The 22,159-nt window shown below is 34.7% G+C and overlaps 1 protein-coding gene across 6 annotated transcripts in view; it reads left to right on the forward strand.

The window, feature by feature from the left end:
* The first annotated feature begins 3,856 nt into the window (after nucleotides 1–3,856).
* Nelf-E (negative elongation factor E) overlaps nucleotides 3,857–22,159 on the forward strand; it is a 29,992-nt gene continuing 11,689 nt past the window's right edge. For 3 of the 6 annotated variants that reach the window (XR_013014695.1, XM_076457835.1, XM_076457820.1), the window contains exons 1-4: nucleotides 4,438–4,574; nucleotides 7,144–7,233; nucleotides 18,366–18,435; nucleotides 19,666–19,721. Coding sequence is in view for 4 of the 6 variants with exons in the window: in XM_076457835.1 (XP_076313950.1) it covers nucleotides 4,572–4,574; nucleotides 7,144–7,233; nucleotides 18,366–18,435; nucleotides 19,666–19,721 (219 nt within the window). In the remaining 2 variants the exon portion in view is untranslated. Of the gene's footprint in view, nucleotides 4,037–4,437; nucleotides 4,575–7,143; nucleotides 7,234–18,365; nucleotides 18,436–19,665; nucleotides 19,722–22,159 lie in introns of those variants that run through there. The other 3 variants (XR_013014696.1, XM_076457828.1, XM_076457842.1) reach the window with 2 other exon arrangements.

The following is a 22,159-nucleotide window of genomic DNA, read 5'->3' on the forward strand; positions in this document are numbered from 1 at the left end:
CTTTTGCAGAATCACCAAGGAAATAAACATAATGAAGGGGTCTGGCAATGATGCAGTCTTTTTTTAGTATGTAGGGGATAACAATGTAAGGAAAAGTAAGTCATAGATGCTAATGAATAAGAAGAAGAGGTTAATAAAAACATTTAAGGATAAAGGCCATAAATTAATTGTGTCAGGGAACTGCCAAGAATTAATTGTGCAGATGAAATTTTGAATAGGTTACTTAAACTAAATGCAATGCTAAAATTAATATCAAAGGATGAGCAGATTAGACGGTTGGATTAGAATGATCAGTTAAGCAGAAGGAGGGAACTATTTAGAATGGATAATTTGTACTTAAGTAGGATAGGGTCTAGCATGTTTATAAGGGCTATTGACTCAGCTGTAAAGGAGGTTTGAAATTAGGACTAGACAGTGGTGAATGTAAAGATAAACTAAATGAAACAAAATTGAAATACAGAAGAAGTTTAGTATAGGAAATCAGTATAAAAGTAGTTATAAGAATAGGCTTAATTGTTATTATTGTAATGCTAGAAGTATAAGAAATAAATGACTTTAGGGTACTAATATGAATAGAAGATTTGATATAATGGTGATAACTGAAACATGGTTAAATGTAGATGATTTTGACGACAGAAGTTTCTTTGAAATGGTGTTACAGATTATTTAATATGGACAGAATAGTAAAGAGAGGAGAGGAGTACCTTTATGTGTAAAGTGTGAATTACCTCCTGTTGAAGTTAAGGATAATAGTAAAGAGATTGAATCCATTTGTGTTTCTGTTAGTAGATATCAAGGGAAAAAAACTCTTAGTAGGAATTTGTTACAGACCTCCAGATAAAATTGATGAAATTAGTGAGGTTAAGATATCAGTTACTAATGAAATCATAATTAGGAGTGATTTTAATTTTAGACACATCGATTAGGAAATTCTAGAGTGAAACTATGAGGGACGAAGGTGTCTGGAAACTGTTCAAGATGGATTTCTTCACAAATTTATCAAGAAACCTACAATAAATAATACTATTTTAAATTTTTTGTTAGCTTGTAATATAATAATGGGTGGAAAGTCTGAGAAAAAATACCTTGAAAAGTCGTTTAACAAAGTTTAGAATTTTATTTGACAGGCTTCACTAAGGGAAAATCTTGCATTAAAAATCTTTTGGCATGGTTTGAAAATGTTACTGCATATGAAGATGAGGATAAATGAGTAGAAATGACGTATCTGGATTTTCAGAAAGCATTTGACAAAATACCACGTAAAAAACTTGTAAAGAAACTTATCTCTATAAGTGTGAAGGATAATTTAATTAACTGGATAGAAAATTGGCTTGATGAAAAAAAGCAGAGGGTTGCTATAAATGGAGTTCAATCAAACAGGATTAGTGTGCAAGTGGTATACCTCAGGGGTCAGTCTTAGGAAATTGCTGTTTTTGATTTACATTAGTGAAATAGATGAAGGAATGGTCAATAAATTATTTAAATATTTGCTGATGGTGTCTAGGTCTTGGGTATTACTGGCTGTGAAGGGGATGCTGCTGCTTTGCAAAGAAATTTAGATAATTTAGTGAGAGTGGTAAATACACGGAAAGACACTGAATTGCTGGGGTTCAGAGGAGGGTTACTAAAATGGTATGTGAAATTGATTGATTATCATATGAGGAGAGATTAAAATATTTAAAATTGTTTCTTCTTGAAGAAAAAAAAGCTAGAAGGGGCTGGTTGAAGTATTAAAGATTGTAGAAAGGAATTGACAATGTTGATGTGTCATCATTTTTCATACTTAACAGTGAGACCTAAAGAACGAGAGAACACATATACAGATTTAGTCAAGATAGAAGCCATCTTTGGCTAAGACAGTGGGTTAGTCTATGGAGTGAGTTGCTTTAGGATGTTGTGGAAGCAGTATATTTGAGTGAGTTTAAAAGAAGCTTGATAGATATATGAGAAGTAAGGGCTCGCTTTAATCTTTTTTATTGAATAGTTTTAGTTTGGCTTAAAAGATGGGACAGCTAGGATGGATCAAGAGGTCCTTGTAGTCCCCAAACATTATGTTATGTCATTATGTTATATTCACTCGAACACCCACTTATAAATAACTCCCTTCGCGACGGGGCATTATTTAACCATAAAGGGCAAAAAAACATTACATCTGCTTCCAATAATTCTCTGAAAAGAAAACCGCAGGAAATAATTGTTGAATGGACAGTTTCATTTATATTTTATTTGTCATGGCCAAGCGCGTAAGGCGTGCGACTCGTAATCCGAGGGTCGCGGGTTCGCGCCCGCGTCGCGCTAAACATGCTCGCCCTCCCAGCCGTGGGGGCGTATAATGTGACGGTCAATCCCACTATTCGTTGGTAAAAGAGTAGCCCAAGAGTTGGCGGTGGGTGGTGATGACTAGCTGCCTTCCCTTTAGTCTTACACTGCAAAATTAGGGACGGCTAGCACAGATAGTCCTCGAGTAGCTTTGTGCAAAATTCCAAAACAAACAAACAAACAAAAAATATTTTATTTGTTTACTGGGATTATCGAAAGGACAGTTTAAAAAATATCCAATACTGTAAACTAAATTGAAAATACTTTTATTCAAGAAGGAGCTTTGCTAGACGGATTTTGTCAAGACGCCACGAAAACCCAAAATCTAAAACGTCCTCGATAGAATCTGGAAATTTCCAGTATTACACGTAAAACTAAATTGTATATAAATATTGAACAAAGTGCGTTATTCATTTAACCAATTTATAATCGTTTAGTCCGTCTATTGTTCGTTGATCAAGTTACTAAAGAGAGACACCTATTTGTTATAGATCGATTAACAAGGAAATTCTGCAAGTTAACTTAAAAAAAAAAAAGCCGTACATTAATTTTGAAGTTTCTGTTGAAGTATTATTCATGTGTGTTTATTTCTTATAGTACAGCTACATTGGGCTATCTGCTGTATCCATCGAGGGGAATAAAATGCTGTAGATTTACCGCTGTCCCAGAGGGAGACATTATTCTTTAAGAAACTTTGCTTATCAGTAAACAGCCTGGAGCAAACACTCATGAATAAATAAATTAGACTAAACACAGTGGTACTTTTATCAAATAATTCAAACGAATCTGCACAGCAATAGAACACGTTTGAACAACAGAAATTATAGTTTATATGCAACTCCAAAAACCCCATACGATCGGCTTTTATGTCTTTTTCTCTGAAACACAAACAATTTTAAGATATTGTAGTCCAAAAGATAAGCTGGTCGTATAAAAAATTATTGAAGGTCGCCCTAACGCTCCATTGTTTCTTTTCCATTTCAAAGTTGGCGGTTGGTACTACTGAATAGCTGTCTTCCCTCTAATCTGTTGGTTCAAGCTAAGAAATGAATATTCCTGTAAAACTTTTGTAGCTTTGTACAAAAATTATAAAAGTAAACAAAAATGATATATTGAAAATTATTTAGAGGCACTGTCTATATCCTAAAGAATATTTCAATATGTATTCAATATATAAGAAAACAGAAAACTAGATTCAACAAAAAAAAGACTTACTAAATGTTATTTATTTCATCAATCATGAAAAGTTTTAAAATTGGCTTGTTTTTGTTTTAATATAACCCCAAACTTCTAAGAGTTGAACAGAAGTTTATCTTTCAATTGCCCCCATGGCATAACGGATATCTGCGAATTTAAAACGTTAAAAATTGGGTTTCGATACCCGTAGTGGGCAGAGTATAGATAGCTCATTGTGTAGCTTTATGCTTAATTTCAAACAAATAAACAAATATTGTATATGCTTAATCTGATTTGTTTTTATTTTGCTCAAAATAAATTAGTGAAAAAACGTTTTCGCTTTATTTTCAATAGGTGACGCCACACAGTTTATCCAAAATTCTCAAATATGTGAAGTGTATGTGACAATTGTGTTTATTTACAACTTTCACAGTTTATTAAAAAAAATTGAGTTGAATTATTTGGCGAGCTTATATTCGAGAAATTGTTTCCTTCGAATTACAGCCAGGAATATTGTCTCGAGGAGTAGATTCAGTTTTATGTGTGTACTTCTTTTAATACTATTGTGGTTTAATATTCACTATTCAGTTGTGATTGTATTACTCTTAGTATACAATCTATACTGTAATAAAGTTATTAACTGTGAAAGTAAATATTAAGAATAAATATCATAGTAACAGTACTGTCAGTAGTATTAAGTATGGTTTACAAACTGGCTATGTCAATACATTCATCTTATTGTTTGTTCCCCAGTAGCACAATGATAAACCACTACAAAAAAAAAAACAACAACAAGCTTTTAATACGTGTTAATGTGTACAGAAATTTGGAACTTACAGGCTACATTTCATGTTTTTAAAAACCATAAAAGATTTGTTTTGGGCTGACGTAGTTGTTCACGTGTACAGAAAGTTATAACCTATAGGCTACAGTTAACGTTTTTAAATAACTAACTAGATTCGTTTGTGACTGATTGACTTCTTTCCTCGTTGAAAACGTACACGTGCTGCATGTACGTATGAAGGTTTAGTTAGATAAATTTATGTGCATCACATAAAATAATTATCTTTAAGCTGATGGTAAGTTGAAATTGAGTTTATGGTATATTATAAATAAACTATTATGCCAAGATTGTTTCATGATATATGGAAAATTTAATTTCTAAGATTGCATCTTCAATAAATGTTTTTTTTTTTTTTTAAATTCATATAACATAGTTTTTAGTAAGAGAAAATCAATAATCTATTCTGCTTTTTCAAAAGATGGCTTAAATTTTTGAATTTACCTAATTAAAATAAAAGAGACAAACTCTAAGTTAACATGGTAAACTTCATCTCCCACTAAACAAATTTGATACTGGTCCTAATTTTTTAAAGCCTTTAATTTCATCACTGCCTAGTATTCAGGAAGAATTTATTTCTTCACAAATTGATAATGTTACTACTACTATAGTTTTACAACTCAAATTTCTATAGTTAAGAGATGAAACTGTACAGTAAATCAATCTATACCAATGAAATTAAAAAATTACACCTAATATTATAGCCTAAAACTCTCAACTAATTCTTTGGACACATGAAGTGATGAACCAACTATGTTTACAATAAGTATGAAAAGCACAGCATACAGAAATTAAAAATGTAAGTAAACACTCCACATTTGTATTGGGTAATACAAAGAGTCACAAAAGCACCACATAGTTTTAAAAATTGTTTTACGGGGGTGATCTTTCTATTAATTTTTTAATACCATGTTTACTTTGGATACATTTTTCTTTGCCTCAGATGAATCAAAAATTATTTTCCTAAACAAGTATTAGTTTCATATTGTGATATACAGAGGTCATTGTATAAAATTTTGAGATTTTATTAGTTAAACTTTCTTTTTTTTTCTGACATGGAATTAAGATGTCTTGAATACTTAGAGAATATCCTTTTTATGTGTGTGTATATATTTATATATATTCAAACCATTGAGACTGCTCTTTTATGAAAGATATTAAATGACATGACATCTCATATCTGGAGATAAATTTTTTTGTTCATTCCCTTTTACTGGATTTTTTTACCACTTCATATATGTTCCAATTTTTAACAATGTAAGACTGCTGCAGGTTGCTTTGCATGTATTAAAGTCACAAGCATACTTAAGTAATTTAGTAATCAAGGGTTGTGTCACACATTATGTTAAGCAGTTCCAGAAAAGTTTGAAAATATAAGAGAGAATACTAAAATATATTTAGTTATCCCTCAAATGAATTATACTTTTGTTGTTATTGTTTTTGTTTTTTTCAGGCTTTTATCTGTCCCTTTAAAACAAACTCTTAATTTCAAGAAAGTCGTATTTCCAAATCTTTATAGTATCAGTCTTATTCTTATTATGTACCTAAAATTTATACAGAAAATAGATGTAGTGATCTAGCATCAGTATTTAAGTTTAATTTAAATCTAAGCTGGCTAAATCTTGGGAGATATGTTTTCAGTTAAAACTTTGGTTAATATCAAGGGTACCTAAGTGACAAAAAAAAGCATTCTACATTTTACAACCAAATACATTAGAAAAGTGTATTTAGTTAGCTATGGTGATAATCAGTTGATGTTTAGTTTGGCTCTAAGTAACTAGCTTACTCTAATTAGAAGTTATCATTGCTATAACATTCACTGGTTTGAACATTAAGCGTAAACAGTAAATAAATACTGGCTGTGAAGTTTCAGCTGATGGTGTACAAGAACAAAAGACAAGGTGACAGGAAGCCATTCAGTGAACTAAAATCTAAAATGAAAATGAGACAAACAATAATCTTTCACTTATATTAAATTTTTGCATCAACTTATATATAGATCTTCCTCTCCTTGTACCAATGTAACAAAAGGAATTTAGGCTCAATATCCCAAAGCATATCATTGGCAACCATTCTTAAAATTTATAACTCACACTAAAAAATAGTTTTGTTCAAAAACATTTGTCTGTATCTAAGTTTCTAGACCTTAAAAAGTAATATCATTAATATCCAAATGTATAGGATGAATACAGTCAAAGCCAAAAGTGTTATTAAGAAGTTTTGAAGTATTTTTGCAGCACAATCAAGTCAGTGTTAAGTTAAAAATCTTCCATAATTTTGAAACAAAGTGATTAGCTTGGGGATCCATTCCTCACTTCAACAGTAAATATTCTAATAAAAACAATGCTAATCACTTATTCTATAATACGCTTCACCATAAGATCTATTAAAGGATCATTATTAGTCTTGACCCTTTTAAAAAACCCATAGTGACTCAGTGGAGTTTTTTAGCTATTATGAGCAAAGGTACAATTGTTATTATCTCTTCATTTATTGTAATTGGTAATTAACAATTTTAATAGGATATCATGCATGCAGGTGTGTTTTCATATATACAAACACATACAAATTAAACAGATTACTATTTTTATGTTGTATCATATTAGATATAAAAAATGAGAATAAAGTAACATTACCCCTTGTTATATTGCCTGCTTTGTGTGTGATTATTTGAACTGTACCAATTCATGTAGACAAATTCAGAAGGGAAACATCTTAGATTCCTACCACTATGTGCATCTCTGTATGCTTATAATTTCAGAATAGATGTAAAAATATTATACAGTTGTATCTCTGGTTACTTACAGGCAAGAAACATGGTGTACCTTCATTTTCCATCGCAGTTTACAGAAGAAGAAGAGATGTTACAAAAGAAATACCAGAAACTAAAAAGAAAAGTATGTATTAGAATCAAGATATTTCTGTTGTATTTAAAACTATTTCTACATTACATTATTTTTTCTTGAATAAAAGGTCCAGAATTTTTAGTTCATCTCTACATCCCTTTTTTGTAAGAGCAATGAGCAGTTGGAGGAGCAAGGTGACAGAAGGCTATTTGACTCATCAGGGTCACTCCTTAGTCATTAAAATAGTCAATAAAGTCAATAAAAACATCAAAAATAGATCATACATACTCCTTCATATCCGTAGGTTGACCATGTGAAAGTTTAAAAGAATTTATATTTTAGTATCTACACTAATTTATTCCAGTTCTTAAGAAACAACAACATACTTTTGAATGAGTAACTAAAGTCACTTCTAATTCTTCTACTCTCCAGAGAAAAGCCTCTTTTTGTCTCTTCCATCTCCTAAAATAGGTATCATTAAACAGCTGTGAAATTCTTTCCAGTTTGCTGATGTCCTGTTTTTTGTATAATACAATACTCCAACTAAGGTTTTATACAATAAAGGTATTTCCTTGCCACAAGACACATATTCTTTCCAAATTATGACATCCTAAATACATGATACATTTTAATGATCTTCGTGTGTGTGTATATATGTAATCTTCAATGCATACATATCAATGTTGACTTGTGTCTGAACTTCTCCCACAGCCCCCCAGTGGCACAACAATATGTCTAGTGACACACATCACTAGAAATCAGGTTTTAATACCTGTGGTTGGCTGAACACAGATAGTCCATTGTGTAGCTTTATGTTTAATTCTAATCCAATCATTGTTGCTTCTCCAACAGCATTTACAGAATAACTTAATCTGGTATGTAGATTTATGACATTCACAGTATATGTGTATGATATATATTTCAAAGTGAATCATGAAGAGTTAAACTGAATTGATTTATTTGAAAATTTGCATTAATATGTAAGTGATTAAAATCAGTATTCTAATTTCAGGAATTTGGAAGTATTCCAAATTGAGCCCCAAAAAGGGTGGTTTGAGGACTCTCTAATGGATTTACATGAACATATGCAGGACTATTCAAAATAAGTATTTTTAGCTTACCAAAACAAAAACAAAGAAAAATTAATATTCTATTCACAAAGGTTCAATAAAGGATTATCTGTACAGACATTCTTAAAAATTATGATGACATACAATTAGTCATTTGAAACAACATGTAAATATTTTTGCAAAGCATGTGTTTTCTGTGAATTCTCACAAATAATACACCAGTATTGAGAATACTTTTAATTTTCTGGTCTTTTTATGCCTATATAGCCCTTTTTAGTGAAGGAATGTTTTCTCTAGGAAATTGTTTTTTCAATGTCTTAAGTACCATTAATAAATATTATTGGCACAAGTACTGTAATATAGAAGTCCTAAAACAGGCTGTGATACATTTTTCCAATTATAAAATTATTTCACATTTATCACAGTACATTTATTTGTACCAGTTGGTGTGATCTTTATCTGTATTTTAATATCTTCAATAATTTTATGCTCCCTATTAGCAAAATGGTATATCTGCAGACTTAGAATGCTCAAAAGATCCAGGTTTCGATGCCTATGGTGGGCAGAGCACATAGCCCATTGTGTAGTTTTGTGCAGACAAATAATAATTTTACCAGCATCCACCTTGCTAATCAATCTTGTATAACACATTATTAAAGGCTTTGTTAGTCAAAATACACTGGAGTTAACTCATCTAGAAAAGCAGAAATGCAATTAACTCTTTCACAACTAAAAAAGGCCTTTCTAGTATTGAGTGTAATTAATAAATAAATGTGAAGACAATTTTTGCAGTTTCATTTCTTTGCTATTCTAAAACATCTATTTTGTATGCGATGCATTAACTTTTTTTTTCAGATTTTCTCTATCCAAAATAAGGAATTTTCAAATGTATATTAACTTTGGTGACCATTCACTTTCACAATTAGAAAGGAATATAATAATTTTTAAAGTCTTCACTGAACTGATGATAAAACAAGTTTTCTCATTAAATATCTAACTAATTTAGCCAAGGACATGTAAAACTAAAGAACAAAATTATTTGAAGTTGTGTTTGATTTTTATTATTTCTGCTCAGTTGTTTTAGAATATTTCTGTTTTCCAAATTCTTATTTGTTTTCCCCTTGGTGTGGATTCCTGTACGTGGTGAGGGGAGATCCCAGGGTAGGTTCTGTTCATTCAGGTTACCTCCTCCTGGATCTAAACTTCCATCCACGTGTTCACTGTGTGTGGCGTCCCGTGAAGGGAAGGAGAGAATCTTGGTGGTTGAGGGGTTCAACCCTAACACACCACTTTGGCCTTGAATACCTGTAGATGGGCGGTCTTTGGGTGGCACCCCTTGGGTCAGTCGGCTGGTCCACTTGGGCTAGGGTCAACCAAACACCAGTGTTGGAAGTTCTCAATGGGTGTTGTGGATATTGTGTCTGATGCTGGTGTTTGGGTATAGTGCTCACAAAACCCTGGAGTTGCTGCAGTGTCCTAGCTTGACATTGTAGTGTGTCCCCTCGTAGGGCTCCATGATGGGTGGGGTCAGTGGGCAGCGAAATTTTCTTTTTTCCTATGGATCCTCCAAATAAAAATTCAAATAAAATAGTGAAAAAACAATCAATAGGTAAATGACCACATCTCATGGACTCTGATCTGCAATCTTCAACATCTGTACCACCAGTTGTACCTCATTTTCTCATTCTACATTCTCTTTCAGAGAAACCTCTAGGGCAAATGTCCCTCTTTTTTATTCAGAAAGGACTGGAGGGACTTGCTGATTCTCCAAAGTCAGTAAAGAAGCTTCGATCTGGAGACATATTGGTTGAAACATCCACATCCTCACACAGTGAACTCCTTTTGAATTCAAAAGCAATTGGGGATATACCTATTGAGGTTACACCTCATGCTACTTTGAATTCATCACGAGGACTTATTGTTGAGAGGAATTTGAAGAACGTCCCCGAGTCAGAGATTCTCGCTGGTTTCTTCACTCAAGGAGTTTTTGCAGTGAGGCACATCTCCACTCGCAAAGATGGAGTTACACTGCCGACAGATATCCTTGCTTTCACATTTACATCACCAGATGCACCTGCCACCATCAAGGCAGGTTATCTAAATTGCAGGGTACAGCTGTACATTTCAAACCCTCTCTGATGTTTCCAGTGTCAGAGGTTTGGTCATTCAAAGATGTCATGTCATGGTTCCCTGACGTGCTCATTGTGATGGCAAGGACTACGATGCCTAAGAGTGTGACACAGACCCACGTTGTGTGAACTGCAATGGTTCTCACCCTTCCTACTTTCGTTCTTGCCCTAAATGGTTGGACGAAAAAGAGGTGCAGCATTTGAAAATGACTCAAAACATTAGTTATCTTGAGACTCAGAAATTGCTGTCCACCACTTCATCTCGGACATATGCTGCTGCACTTCATTCCACAACTACAGTGGGAGTGCAGATAGATCTCTCTGTGCCTCCAAGAGAATCGTTCTCAAAACACATGAAAAGCATTTTGACCTCCATGGTTAAAAAAGTTGATGAATCAACTTCTACACCTATCTCTGTTCCTCCCATACATTCCAACAAACCCCAAGATCCACATCCTTTGGTTCCAAATACAGGTATTTCTGTAGATACATCTTTTTCTCCCATCCCAAGATGCAAAATAATCATTCATTCACGCCTTTAGTCACTGGAATCCCTTCCAACAACAAAGACCTGTCCAATCGACCCAAGAGACTTCTTCCGAATAAGGACAATAAGGAAAAAAGATGTGGTCTTAAACAGAAGGGTTTTTCCATCCAATTTGTGTACACATCATTAAAAATGGCCACCTTGATATAATGGAACTGTTGAGGTGTACGTTCTAATCTGGAATCCCCTTCCAACAACAAAGACCTGTCCAATTGACCCAGGGCAGGATCCATGGAGGTCGATAGACCTCCCCCTAATAAGGACAGTAAGGAAAAAATATGTGGTCGTAAACAGAAGGGTTTTCCAGCCAATTCACCTACACATAATTAAAAATGGCCACCTTGATATAATGAAAGTGTTGAGATTTACATTCTAATCTGGATGACATTAAAACACTGGTTGCTTCCTATCATCCTGTATGTATTTCCTTGCAGGAAACATTTCTGAAACCAGCTGATACTGTTACCTTTTGGCAGTTTTCTCTGTACAGAAGTGACATGCTGTGTGATGGACGAGAACATGGAGGAGTGGCACTGTTGGTTGATCAGCATGTGCTTACCCTGTCTTTATCACTGAACACACCCTTGGAGGCCATAGCCATCCGTGTTTTCTTGGGTCATACCATCACTGTTTGTTTTCTCTACCTGTCACCTGATCAATCAGACCTTGATGCTCTCATTGAACAGTTGCCATCTCCCTTTCTAATCCTGGGGGATTTTAATGGACATCATCCCCTCTGGGGAAGTGCTGTTATTGATAGGAGGGGTCGCTCTGTGAAGTGTATGCTCTCTACTCACAACCTTTCTCTTTTCAATACTGGTTCTTCCACTTATTTTCACACATCTAGTCAGTCCTTTACTGCTATTGATCTCTCAGTTTGCTCCCCTACATTATTCTCCCTTTTTTTATGGAGGGTTGACAATAATCCACAAGGCAGTGATAACTTTCCTATACTTTTGAGAGAAACTGGCCCTGGTCGATACCACCCATCCTGCATGCCTCGGTGGAAGCTGGATCAGACAGACTGGTCCACTTTCACTGCTCTCGCAGAACTTGATCCTGCCATCGTCTGTCAGCCATCAATAGACAACTGTGTGGCAGCAGTAACTGACTGTATTATACAAGCAGCTGCTCAATGTATTCCTAAAACCTTGACACATTTTCCACTATTTCCTTGTCCGTGGTGGAATCCTGCCTGCCATATGGCAAGGGAGGGTCAAAAACGGGCCTGGGATACTTTTTGTAGATATCTCGCACTTTCAAACTGCATCGCTTTAAAGCGAGCCCGTGAACATGCTAGGTGGGTAAGACGTCAAAGCCAGGAGGAATCTTGGATAAAGTTTACAACTGGCATATCTTCTACCACCAGTTCCAAAGTCATATGGGACAGGGTTTGAAAAGTCAGTGGGCATTACAATTCTGTCCCCCTTTCAATCTTATTCTGATGGGCAAGCAGTAGCTGATATCTGGAGCATTGCTGATACTCCTGGTGAAAGCTTTTGCCAGGTATCTAGCACTTCTCCTTGTTCCTCCACCTTCTTGGCCATCAAAACTCTGGCAGAGCATTCACCTCTTTCCTTTCGAATTGACTGTCTCTATGACTATAATCGTCCCTTTTCACTGGTGGAACTGAAACTGGCCCATCATCGGTCTGGCAGTACGTCTGTTGGACCTGATAATGTACACTATGACATGCTGTGTTATCTCTTTCCTTCTTCTCTTGATATTCTTCTAAATATTTTTAACCACGTCTGGCAGGAGAATGTTTGTCCTAATGCCTGGTGCCAGGCTATTACTTTATCTTTCTCTAAGCCTGGGAAAGATCCCAATATTCCTTCAAACAACTGTCCAATTGCTTTTATGAGCTGTCTTTGTAAGACCTTAGAGAGGATGGTTAATGCTTGTCTTGTTTGGTTCCTCGAATCAAACAACCTCCTCTCGCCCACCCAGTGTGGGTTCTGACAACAGTACTCCACCATGGACCACCTGATTCGACTTGAAACATTAATCAGAGAAGCCTTTCTCAAATGACAACATCTTGTGTCAATATTCTTTGACATTGAGAAGGCTTATGACACAAGATGGAGGTATGGCATTTTGTGAGACTTCCATATATATGGGTTATGTGGCCATTTACCAATTTTTATTAAAAATTTTTTAATGAACAGGAAATTCCAAGTTTGTGCTGGTTGGATACTTTCCTGTACTTTTCTACAGGAACTTGGAATCCCTCAGGGCTGTGTTTTGAGTGTCACACTTTTCAGTATAAAGATTAATGACATCACTGAACAACTCCCTCTCACTGTTGCTAATGGGATCTTTGTCGACGACTGTCACATCTCATGTCAGTCGTTGAACATGAGATATATTGAGCGCCAACTACAAACTGCTCTCAATCATGTACTGAAGTGGACTATGGCAAACGGCTTTAAGTTTTCTCTCTTTAAAACCGTTTGCATGCAGTTTTGCTGCCAACAGGGTTTTCACCCTGATCCTGAACTCCGTATTGGTGAAGTTTCTCTGCCAGTAGTTCCTGAGACCAAGTTCTTGGGGCTTATCTTTGACCGTAAGCTGATCTTTATACCAACATTAAGCAGCTACGGGTTAAATGCACAAGAAAACTGAACATCCTCCATGTCCTCTCTACCACCAGTTGGGGACTGGATCAATGTTCTATGTTAAAGATGTATCGTGCTCGTTTTTGATTGAATCTCGACTATGGATCACTGGTCTATGGCTCTGCCAGACACTCATCGTTAAAGATGCTGGACCCCATCATGCACCTCCCCAGTTCAGAGCTTATATGTAGAATCTCATGAACCTTCTTTGCATCTTTGCCGTTTGCATTGCAGCTGTCTTTACTATATTATTCGAAACTTCGTACTTACCAAAGCATCCCACCTGGGATTGTGTTTTCCTTCCTCAATGGGCCATACTTTTTCAGAGCAGATGATCTGCCCTTGCTCCTTTTGGCCTTTGCATCCAGGTGCAATTGGATGAATTGGGTCTGTCCTTGGATAACATTGCAGTATCCACTGGTCAGCCCATCCCACCATGACCTTTTACAGTCCCCAAATGTGACCTTTCTTTAAGTCATCTGAGGAAAGCAGATACTCCTGATTGAAAATACTATCTTTCATTTACTGAACATCTTTCAAGTAATTTTTCCATTCCAATTTATACAGATAGTTCCAAATCAGGTGACTCTGTGGGCTCTACCATGGTTTGTTGTGGTTCGGTGGTTGTGCACAGAATCCCCTCTATAGCTTCTGTGCTCACTGCTGAACTGTATGCCATTTCTCTTGCCTTGGGTCATGTTGAAGCTAAGCAGTACTCCAACTGCACTATTTATACTGACTCACTTAGTTCTCTACTGGCCCTGGAATTGCTTCACATTAATTCACACCCTGTTCTTGCTGATGTTCAAAACCGACTGGCCCATTTCTCATTAACATCTACTTTTATCCAGTTTTTCTGGATACCAGGCCACGTTGGTATTCACGTTGGTAAAATGTGGCTTGTAGTGATCTAAGTGTTATATAGACTACACACTGGTGCATCAGTTTCAGACAAAAGAAAATGATAAGTTAAAAAATTGTGACCAATGCATAGCCCAGTTAAAACAACTTCCTCCTTCCAATTCTTGTGGAAGCAAGACGGCCAAAGTCCAATAAAGGGTTTTATTTGGAAAAGCTTGTTTTCGCGTTGCTCACTCCAAGTCGACTGCCAACTGGCATGGAGATGAGCCTTGAATACAGGACCATAGTCCAAGAATGGAATAGGCATAGTGGTGATAGTGCCAGAGCAGATAGATCTAGTTGCTTTGTGCCATAAGTCACTAAATCAACCAACCAATTAACCAACTGATTTGTTCACATGAATTTGAAATTTAATGTGGCAAATGAGGAAGTTCCTGAAACAGTTAGCAATGGTTCTGATGTAAGTTCCAAGATCTTGGAGTCAATGATTTCTCTGAAAGAGTACAGGCTTTGTTTTGCAGAGAGTTCCTGTCTTGTGCTCAGATAATAATTTCTTCCTTTCCTGTTATGATTTTTAGTGAGAAAGGATATAACTACTATGTGGACATTCCTTTCTACTGCACATCCTAGTAATTTCCTTAGTCTTGTATTGTTCTTTTTCTCAAGAGATCTGTGAGACTGACTGAAATCCTCACATGATAATTTACGTCTGTTATGTCTTCTCAGCACAGTATTTGGTTTATTGATTTTTAAAAGTTACTTTAGTTTGAATTTCCATTTAGAGTTTGAACATTACTTTTTGTTTAATTTTAGTAAATGTACTTGACTGTGTACCAAAAGCAGTGGTATATCTTCAGACCTTGGTTCATTTGCCATGGATTCTGCCACTGCCCTCCTTCTGTATTTCATCTTTTATAGTTCCTCATATGGTTATTTGTTCAGGATTTGTCTGTGTCATCTGTTTCTAGTTGTAGAACTGTCCTATTAAACACTTCCCAATCTGTTTTCAGATAGTTTGTCCTCTTCTTTACCATTGCTTTTGTCATGTCCATCCTGCGCATCCCTCAATATTTGCATATTGCATTTCAGTTTTGTCTCTCATACCTTGTCAGTTCTCCATTTAAAGCCATTGCTTTGTGTTTTTTGACCATCATCAACTCATATGACTGGCATCTTCTGGCTTATCCATAGAAAGTCACCATCTGCACATTGCTTCTTTGCACTCATTTTTCTATTTATGTCTTTAGCTTCTCACCTTGCCAGGCCTTTGGAGGAGTTCATTCAACTTGCTATTTGGACAACTTCCAATACCTTCATCACACATTATCTGCACAACCTGGCAGTGTCTGCCTTGGACAAGTATTGTCTTTCTACATACATCTGTTAGTCTTTGGCTGGGATAAAATGACATATTACATTTTCTGTATCATTTTAGATGATACATACAGTACTTCAGGATCCCCTCATGACAGGTGTTATCTAGTTTTGTATGTATGCTTCATATTATATTTCCACTCGATAATACTTACTGTAGAGATAGTGTTTCTGTAAGACAACCAGCAGTTTCTCTGATGGTATGTGTATCCATGTATCTATACACACACACACACACACACACACACACACACACGCAGACAGACAGAGTGGCATTACAAATGCAACAAGTAATAAAATGAGTTGTTTCATACAGGTTGAGCAATAATGGTGCAAATTGAAATTGTTTAACTGTATGTACGTATGCTGCATTTTAATTGCCTCTCAGTATATGTGTGTATATACTTATTTAACTCAAAGCTACTAGTTTCATATATAAAGGACTATTACTCGTGTACCTCATGAGTAAAGCAGATGAGGATTTCTGCCCATCCTTACTAAGTTGTAATTTCTACAGTCAGAGTATATCTGCTTTTCAGATTAGGGAATCACAGGCACCAATTGCATTGTCTGCAGTGTATTGTTTTTCCAGACTCGCCAAGATGTATCTCACTCCTTCTCTTCTAATGAAGGACAGGCCTTCCATTTCCCAGTCATTGAAGTGGTGGATCATAAAAATTTCCTTTTGAGCTAGTTTTCATTAACAAAATGAAGTTTGCTAGCCCACATGTACCCACTCAGTGAGAAGAGGGCTATAGTTTTTATAATCATTACGGTACTGAGCAATGAACTATACAATAATATTCAATATCCAAGGTGCTTCCCATATATATTTTTGCTTCGGCAGACCACGCTTGTACATTCAACAAATGTAGTTTGCTCAGGCAAAAAACGTCCAGGGAAAGCCTTTTGGAATACATTGAATTATGCCAAGTGCAGTCCATCTTGGCGAAAAGCATCATGCATAAGAGTGTTTTTTCGATACCATAATCAATATGTTTGGTGTTGTGGTCTTTTACATATGTGGACAAAGTATGACATATATTGATAATGGGTTGGTTATTAAAGCCCTCATGCTCAAACATCTATTTTTTCCCTATAATTTACATACCCAAGATGCTTCCCCTGGTTATCTTTTGTCTGGAAGATCCACTCGTTGATCACAATGTCATATACAAGGCATTTATTTAGGCTAGATGTTTAGTCTGGATATAATGCACTTGGGATTCTCTGATACAATGCAAGGCAATACTCTTGGCATGTACTTAAACAGGCCTATTGTTGTTTCCATACTAGACTTTCTGTGTTTGTCAGTGCTGTGATGTTTCAAGTCATAGTTTTACAGCATTCTTTTACTGAATCGGTGCTGTATGTCTTTCTTGAATGCATTAATGTATGCTAATTCAGTTCTGCTGTTCTTTTGTTCCTGTGTTAATTACTAGGTGAAGAGCACATCTGCTTCAGAAGTAGTGTTATACCCTACAGGTATGCTTTCTTTCTAGGTACTTGCACACTTGTTCCTTCAGGGTGGTTGCTTACAGCTTGATTGAATATTGATATGCATTCACTGTCTCCTTTATTTTTGCAATTTAGGATTCTAGCGTAGGGTAGGTGAAGGTAAGACTGTTTTGGAAGTTAACATTTTCTTACACTGAAAATGTATTTCTGATAGGTACTTACCTCCTCTGATCTACTTCCCACCCTTCCGCCTCATTGATATGGCAGTATCTCTGATCTGTACCTGACAATTCTCAAAAGTGAGGATTGTTCGAGAAGAGAAGAGATAATTAGCAATGCTAGTATAGATGGCACAGAATGATTGGTGGTAGAGATAAAAAATTTTAGAAATGCTTATAGGTCAATCCATGATTGAGATATCTTTAGAGGTAAATATTGAGAGAAAATACATTATCAGGTAAGAAAATGTTAATATATGTTATTAGTAGCTCAAGCTAAAATAATGAATTTAATAAACCCTCTAATGATGAAATATCTTACAAAAAATATTTCTTTAATTCTGAAACTTCCATCTGAGATGACATTAAATTTAATATTAAATATGCAAGACAAAGAACCTAGGAAAATACTGTATCATCATCAAAATATTCCAATGACATTTAGAAAAGTCTGACTTGTAGATGCTATAGTTTTTCTTCGTGGAACCATCTTAAATTATGATTTTTTTGCTTGAAGCTGTATGTACAAAAGTTTGTACACTTATCACTTGTATATTTTTAAACCTGATAATTAAATGAAACCTCATATCAGTTAAAAATGAGTGAGCAAGATATTTCCATCCAATTCAGTTTTCTATAATACAGGTTTTTGTCTTAGAAGCTACACATTTTTCTTTTTTTCTTTGTGTGTTTTCTTTTTGGTGTTTTTAATAACAAAAATCTGTTTTTAATTTGCTAAAAAATATATATTAAGTTTTCTGTACAGTTCCCTCATTCTGTCTAATTAAATGAGAGGGAAACTTGTGTATAGGTTATGGTATGAAAAACTGCACAGTTTAATATTTGTACTTAGAAATACTATTTTCATATTTATCTACACAAGGCACCAAACATTTTTCTTATTCCAGAAAAAGGCACTACTTCAACTAAAAACGCCTAAGCAAGAGCCGCCAGCAGTTCAAAACCCTGTGAAGTGCAGTAAGTATCACGTAATGCAGGGATGCCAACCATTATGATTTGGGTGTAAACATTACAACTATATGCTCATACACACAAATATTACAACTTGTTGCAACTCCCAAGTTATATATTATATAGGCCTATATTACAAAGTGATAAATTGTTCCCCCAGGGCTTGAAAGGGGTGAAAAGAAAATTTCTAGTGAGATACAAATAAATTTTGATAATAAATAAAAGACATAGTTTAAATGGCTACTTGCGGTAATCAAGTGTGTGCTTAAAATAATAAAAAATATTTGTATCTCCAATGTCTACCAATAGTTTGAGTGCGGTGCTTCTCCATACTGGGTACATGGGGGAATCCATAGTTACGTCATCAGTGCTTGTCAGCCAGTCAGCACTGGCGTAGATGGGTATTTCTAGTTTTTTAAGCGGCATAGAAACACCAATGTAATCATTCACAAGATGGAAAAAAGAGGCTTCGTTCACCAGATTGTCTTGTTTCTGGCAAATCTAAAAGGACTAAAAATGTGAATCAAAAATTTAAGAAAGAGTATAGTGCTAAATATCCAGTTATTGCATTAAAAGTCAGTGAGAGTCATGGGTTTTGTACAGTTTGTCACATCGAATTTTCTGTGGCTCATGGCGGGATAAATAATTGTTCTAGACATACAAAATCAGCATCTCACCAACAAAAGGCTGAGGCGAAGACAAAAATGATGCAGATAACGACATTTATGAGTAAGAATTCAGAATATGAAAAAGAATTTTTTGTATTTATTTATTAAATACACAAAACAGTCATAAATGAGTAATCTATAGCAGTAATAAATAATAAATTATAATAATATAATAATGAACAACTTGGAGACATTGGTCAGGCCTAGTAGCTGCAAATGATAAAGGGCTCTGTCTACAATCATTATGCTCAGTCATTCGAAATAGTTGGCATCTCTGCATAATGTTATAAATGGATTTGTTTTGTATGCTTAATTGATATAACATTTAACATTATCACTCATTGCATGAACAACAAAAAGTAAAAGTATTATTATTTTGAATGATAAAAATTAAATGGAACTAAACATTTTGTTTGATCAAATGGCATTTTTAATAAATAGAAAATAAATAATTAAACTATGTATGGTTATTCTGTTTCAAAATTAAGACTGTTATCCAATGTAGATGATTTTATTTAGTTCATAAAAACTATATTTTAATTTAGAAGAAATGTTAACTTTCTTGTAGCACCAGAAGTAAAAAAAGATGCTAAGGAAGTGGCTAAAAAACTGTTGAAATCTGGGGTAAGTAACTGTTTTTTTTTTACACTTTTCTAAAATATACCAAAATGTTTTCATAGTGTCATGATTGTTTGTTATAGGATCTCTAATTACAAAGAACACACATACAAATAAACCAAATATGGTGTTGTAATAAAAGGCAAAAGTATTCTTTGATAGATTATTTAGGCAGAGTATTCATGATGAAACTTTGTGGAATGAACGGCAACTGCCTATTGTGGAGACACAAGTGTAGAGGACAAAATTTCTAAAGTCTTCCGCCTTTCCTGACTTGCGGATGAAAGCCAGAAGACTTTTGAAATGTCATCCTCTACACTTGTCTCCACAACAGGCAGTTGCCGTTCATTCTACAAAGTTTTGTCAAAAGGCAAAAGCATGAAATTACTCAATGTAACACATTATGTGAACCAAACTATTAGTGAATGGTAAAAGAAACAAATCAATAATTTCCTGTAAAAATAAATTTTTGTTGTTTTTTTTTGTGTTATGATTTTTCTGACATTAGCTATGTTTAGATTTGTTTAAGGTATGTCCTGAATTGTGGCCTATTATTGTTAATTAAAAGCCATCTGTGTTACAAACTTGATCAAAAGAAAGTGCTATACCAGATGGAAATTACACATTCTTTAAAAGAGGCAGTGTTTCACACTGTAATTTATTGTTTTGTTGCAGTTTTTCTGGAAGTTCTTACTTACTTGTAGTTATTGGATCTGACAGTGAATATGAATATTTAATCATAAAAAATAAAAGATAGTCACACTGTGATATTGATCATTCCAAGTGTTTTTGAAAGTATTTCAATGATGGCAGGATTTGCAAAGATAATGTTCTCAAGAAACAAATACCATAGGGTTAGTCATTAAAAATAATTTACATCATTTATGGCAGTGCTCAATAATCTAAAAGAAGATTTGGAATTAACTTGACTCTGTCATGTCCAGGTGGATACATCCCACCTTACTGGTCAAACTAAATTTTAAAAAATATAGAAAATATATTTCTAGTAATTCTTCCACACATTAAAAAAGAACCATGGAGTTGACATATATTCATTGAATGAGTATTGTTCCTGAACTTTTCTATATGAAAATAAAAACAAATTTTTATGTTTTGATTTTTGTTTGGCTACTACTTGATCCAAACAAAACCAGTGTTTGTGAATTTTTCTTCTTTCTTTTGAGCATAAATAGGTACTTGTAACCCTGATAAGGAAATCAAAATATTTTTGTATAAAATAGCACTGATTTGAACCTTGTAACTTCAATAAAGGAGTGTGATGTAATTACCTATATCTTAACTTTGAAGAGACATACAGTAGTGATATAAACATGTAATGAAAGCTCCTTTTGGGTCCTATATCTTAACTCTGAAGAGACATACAGTAGTGATATAAACATGTAATGAAAGCTCCTTTTGGGTCCTATATCTTAACTCTGAAGAGACATACAGTAGTGATATAAACATGTAATGAAAGCTCCTTTTGGGTCCTATATCTTAACTCTGAAGAGACATACAGTAGTGATATAAACATGTAATGAAAGCTCCTTTTGGGTTACTTTTGTTCTTCATCTGTATAAGTTAATGTAGCTTACATTTTAATGGAGATTGATATTAGAAATCACAACAAAATGACAAACTTATTAATGTGATATGATGCTAGAAAGAATGATGTGGACAAATTACACGAGATAGTTCTAACTTTTCTGAAAAGAAACAAACTTGCTTTGTCATTTTAAACCTCATTTATGATATTGTAGAAAAAACATATTTTGTGTGAAACAAAATTAAGTACTTATATCAAGCTGTGGTATTGGAATCTGTTTACATCAAACTTTGTAAGTCTAAGTAACTGCTTGAATGTGCAAAGATAAACATAAAAGATGTTTATAAGTTAATATAAAATCAGGTTAGAACTTGTGTATTAAACCTTGTGACCAACAATTTAATAAAACTGCCAGTTTGCTTATCTTCTTGGTGTGACTGCCAGTTTGCTTATCTTCTTGGTGTGACTGCCAGTTTGCTTATCTTCTTGGTATGACTGCCAGTTTGCTTATCTTCTTGGTGTGACTGCCAGTTTGCTTATCTTCTTGGTGTGACTCCCAGTTTGCTTATCTTCTTGGTATGACTGCCAGTTTGCTTATCTTCTTGGTGTGACTGCCAGTTTGCTTATCTTCTTGGTGTGACTGCCAGTTTGCTTATCTTCTTGGTATGACTGCCAGTTTGCTTATCTTCTTGGTGTGACTGCCAGTTTGCTTATCTTCTTGGTGTGACTCCCAGTTTGCTTATCTTCTTGGTGTGACTCCCAGTTTGCTTATCTTCTTGGTATGACTGCCAGTTTGCTTATCTTCTTGGTGTGACTGCCAGTTTGCTTATCTTCTTGGTGTGACTGCCAGTTTGCTTATCTTCTTGGTGTGACTGCCAGTTTGCTTATCTTCTTGGTA

Source organism: Tachypleus tridentatus, chromosome 1 (genome assembly GCF_004210375.1).
Source record: "Tachypleus tridentatus isolate NWPU-2018 chromosome 1, ASM421037v1, whole genome shotgun sequence".
In the NCBI taxonomy this organism is placed as follows: domain Eukaryota; kingdom Metazoa; phylum Arthropoda; class Merostomata; order Xiphosura; family Limulidae; genus Tachypleus; species Tachypleus tridentatus.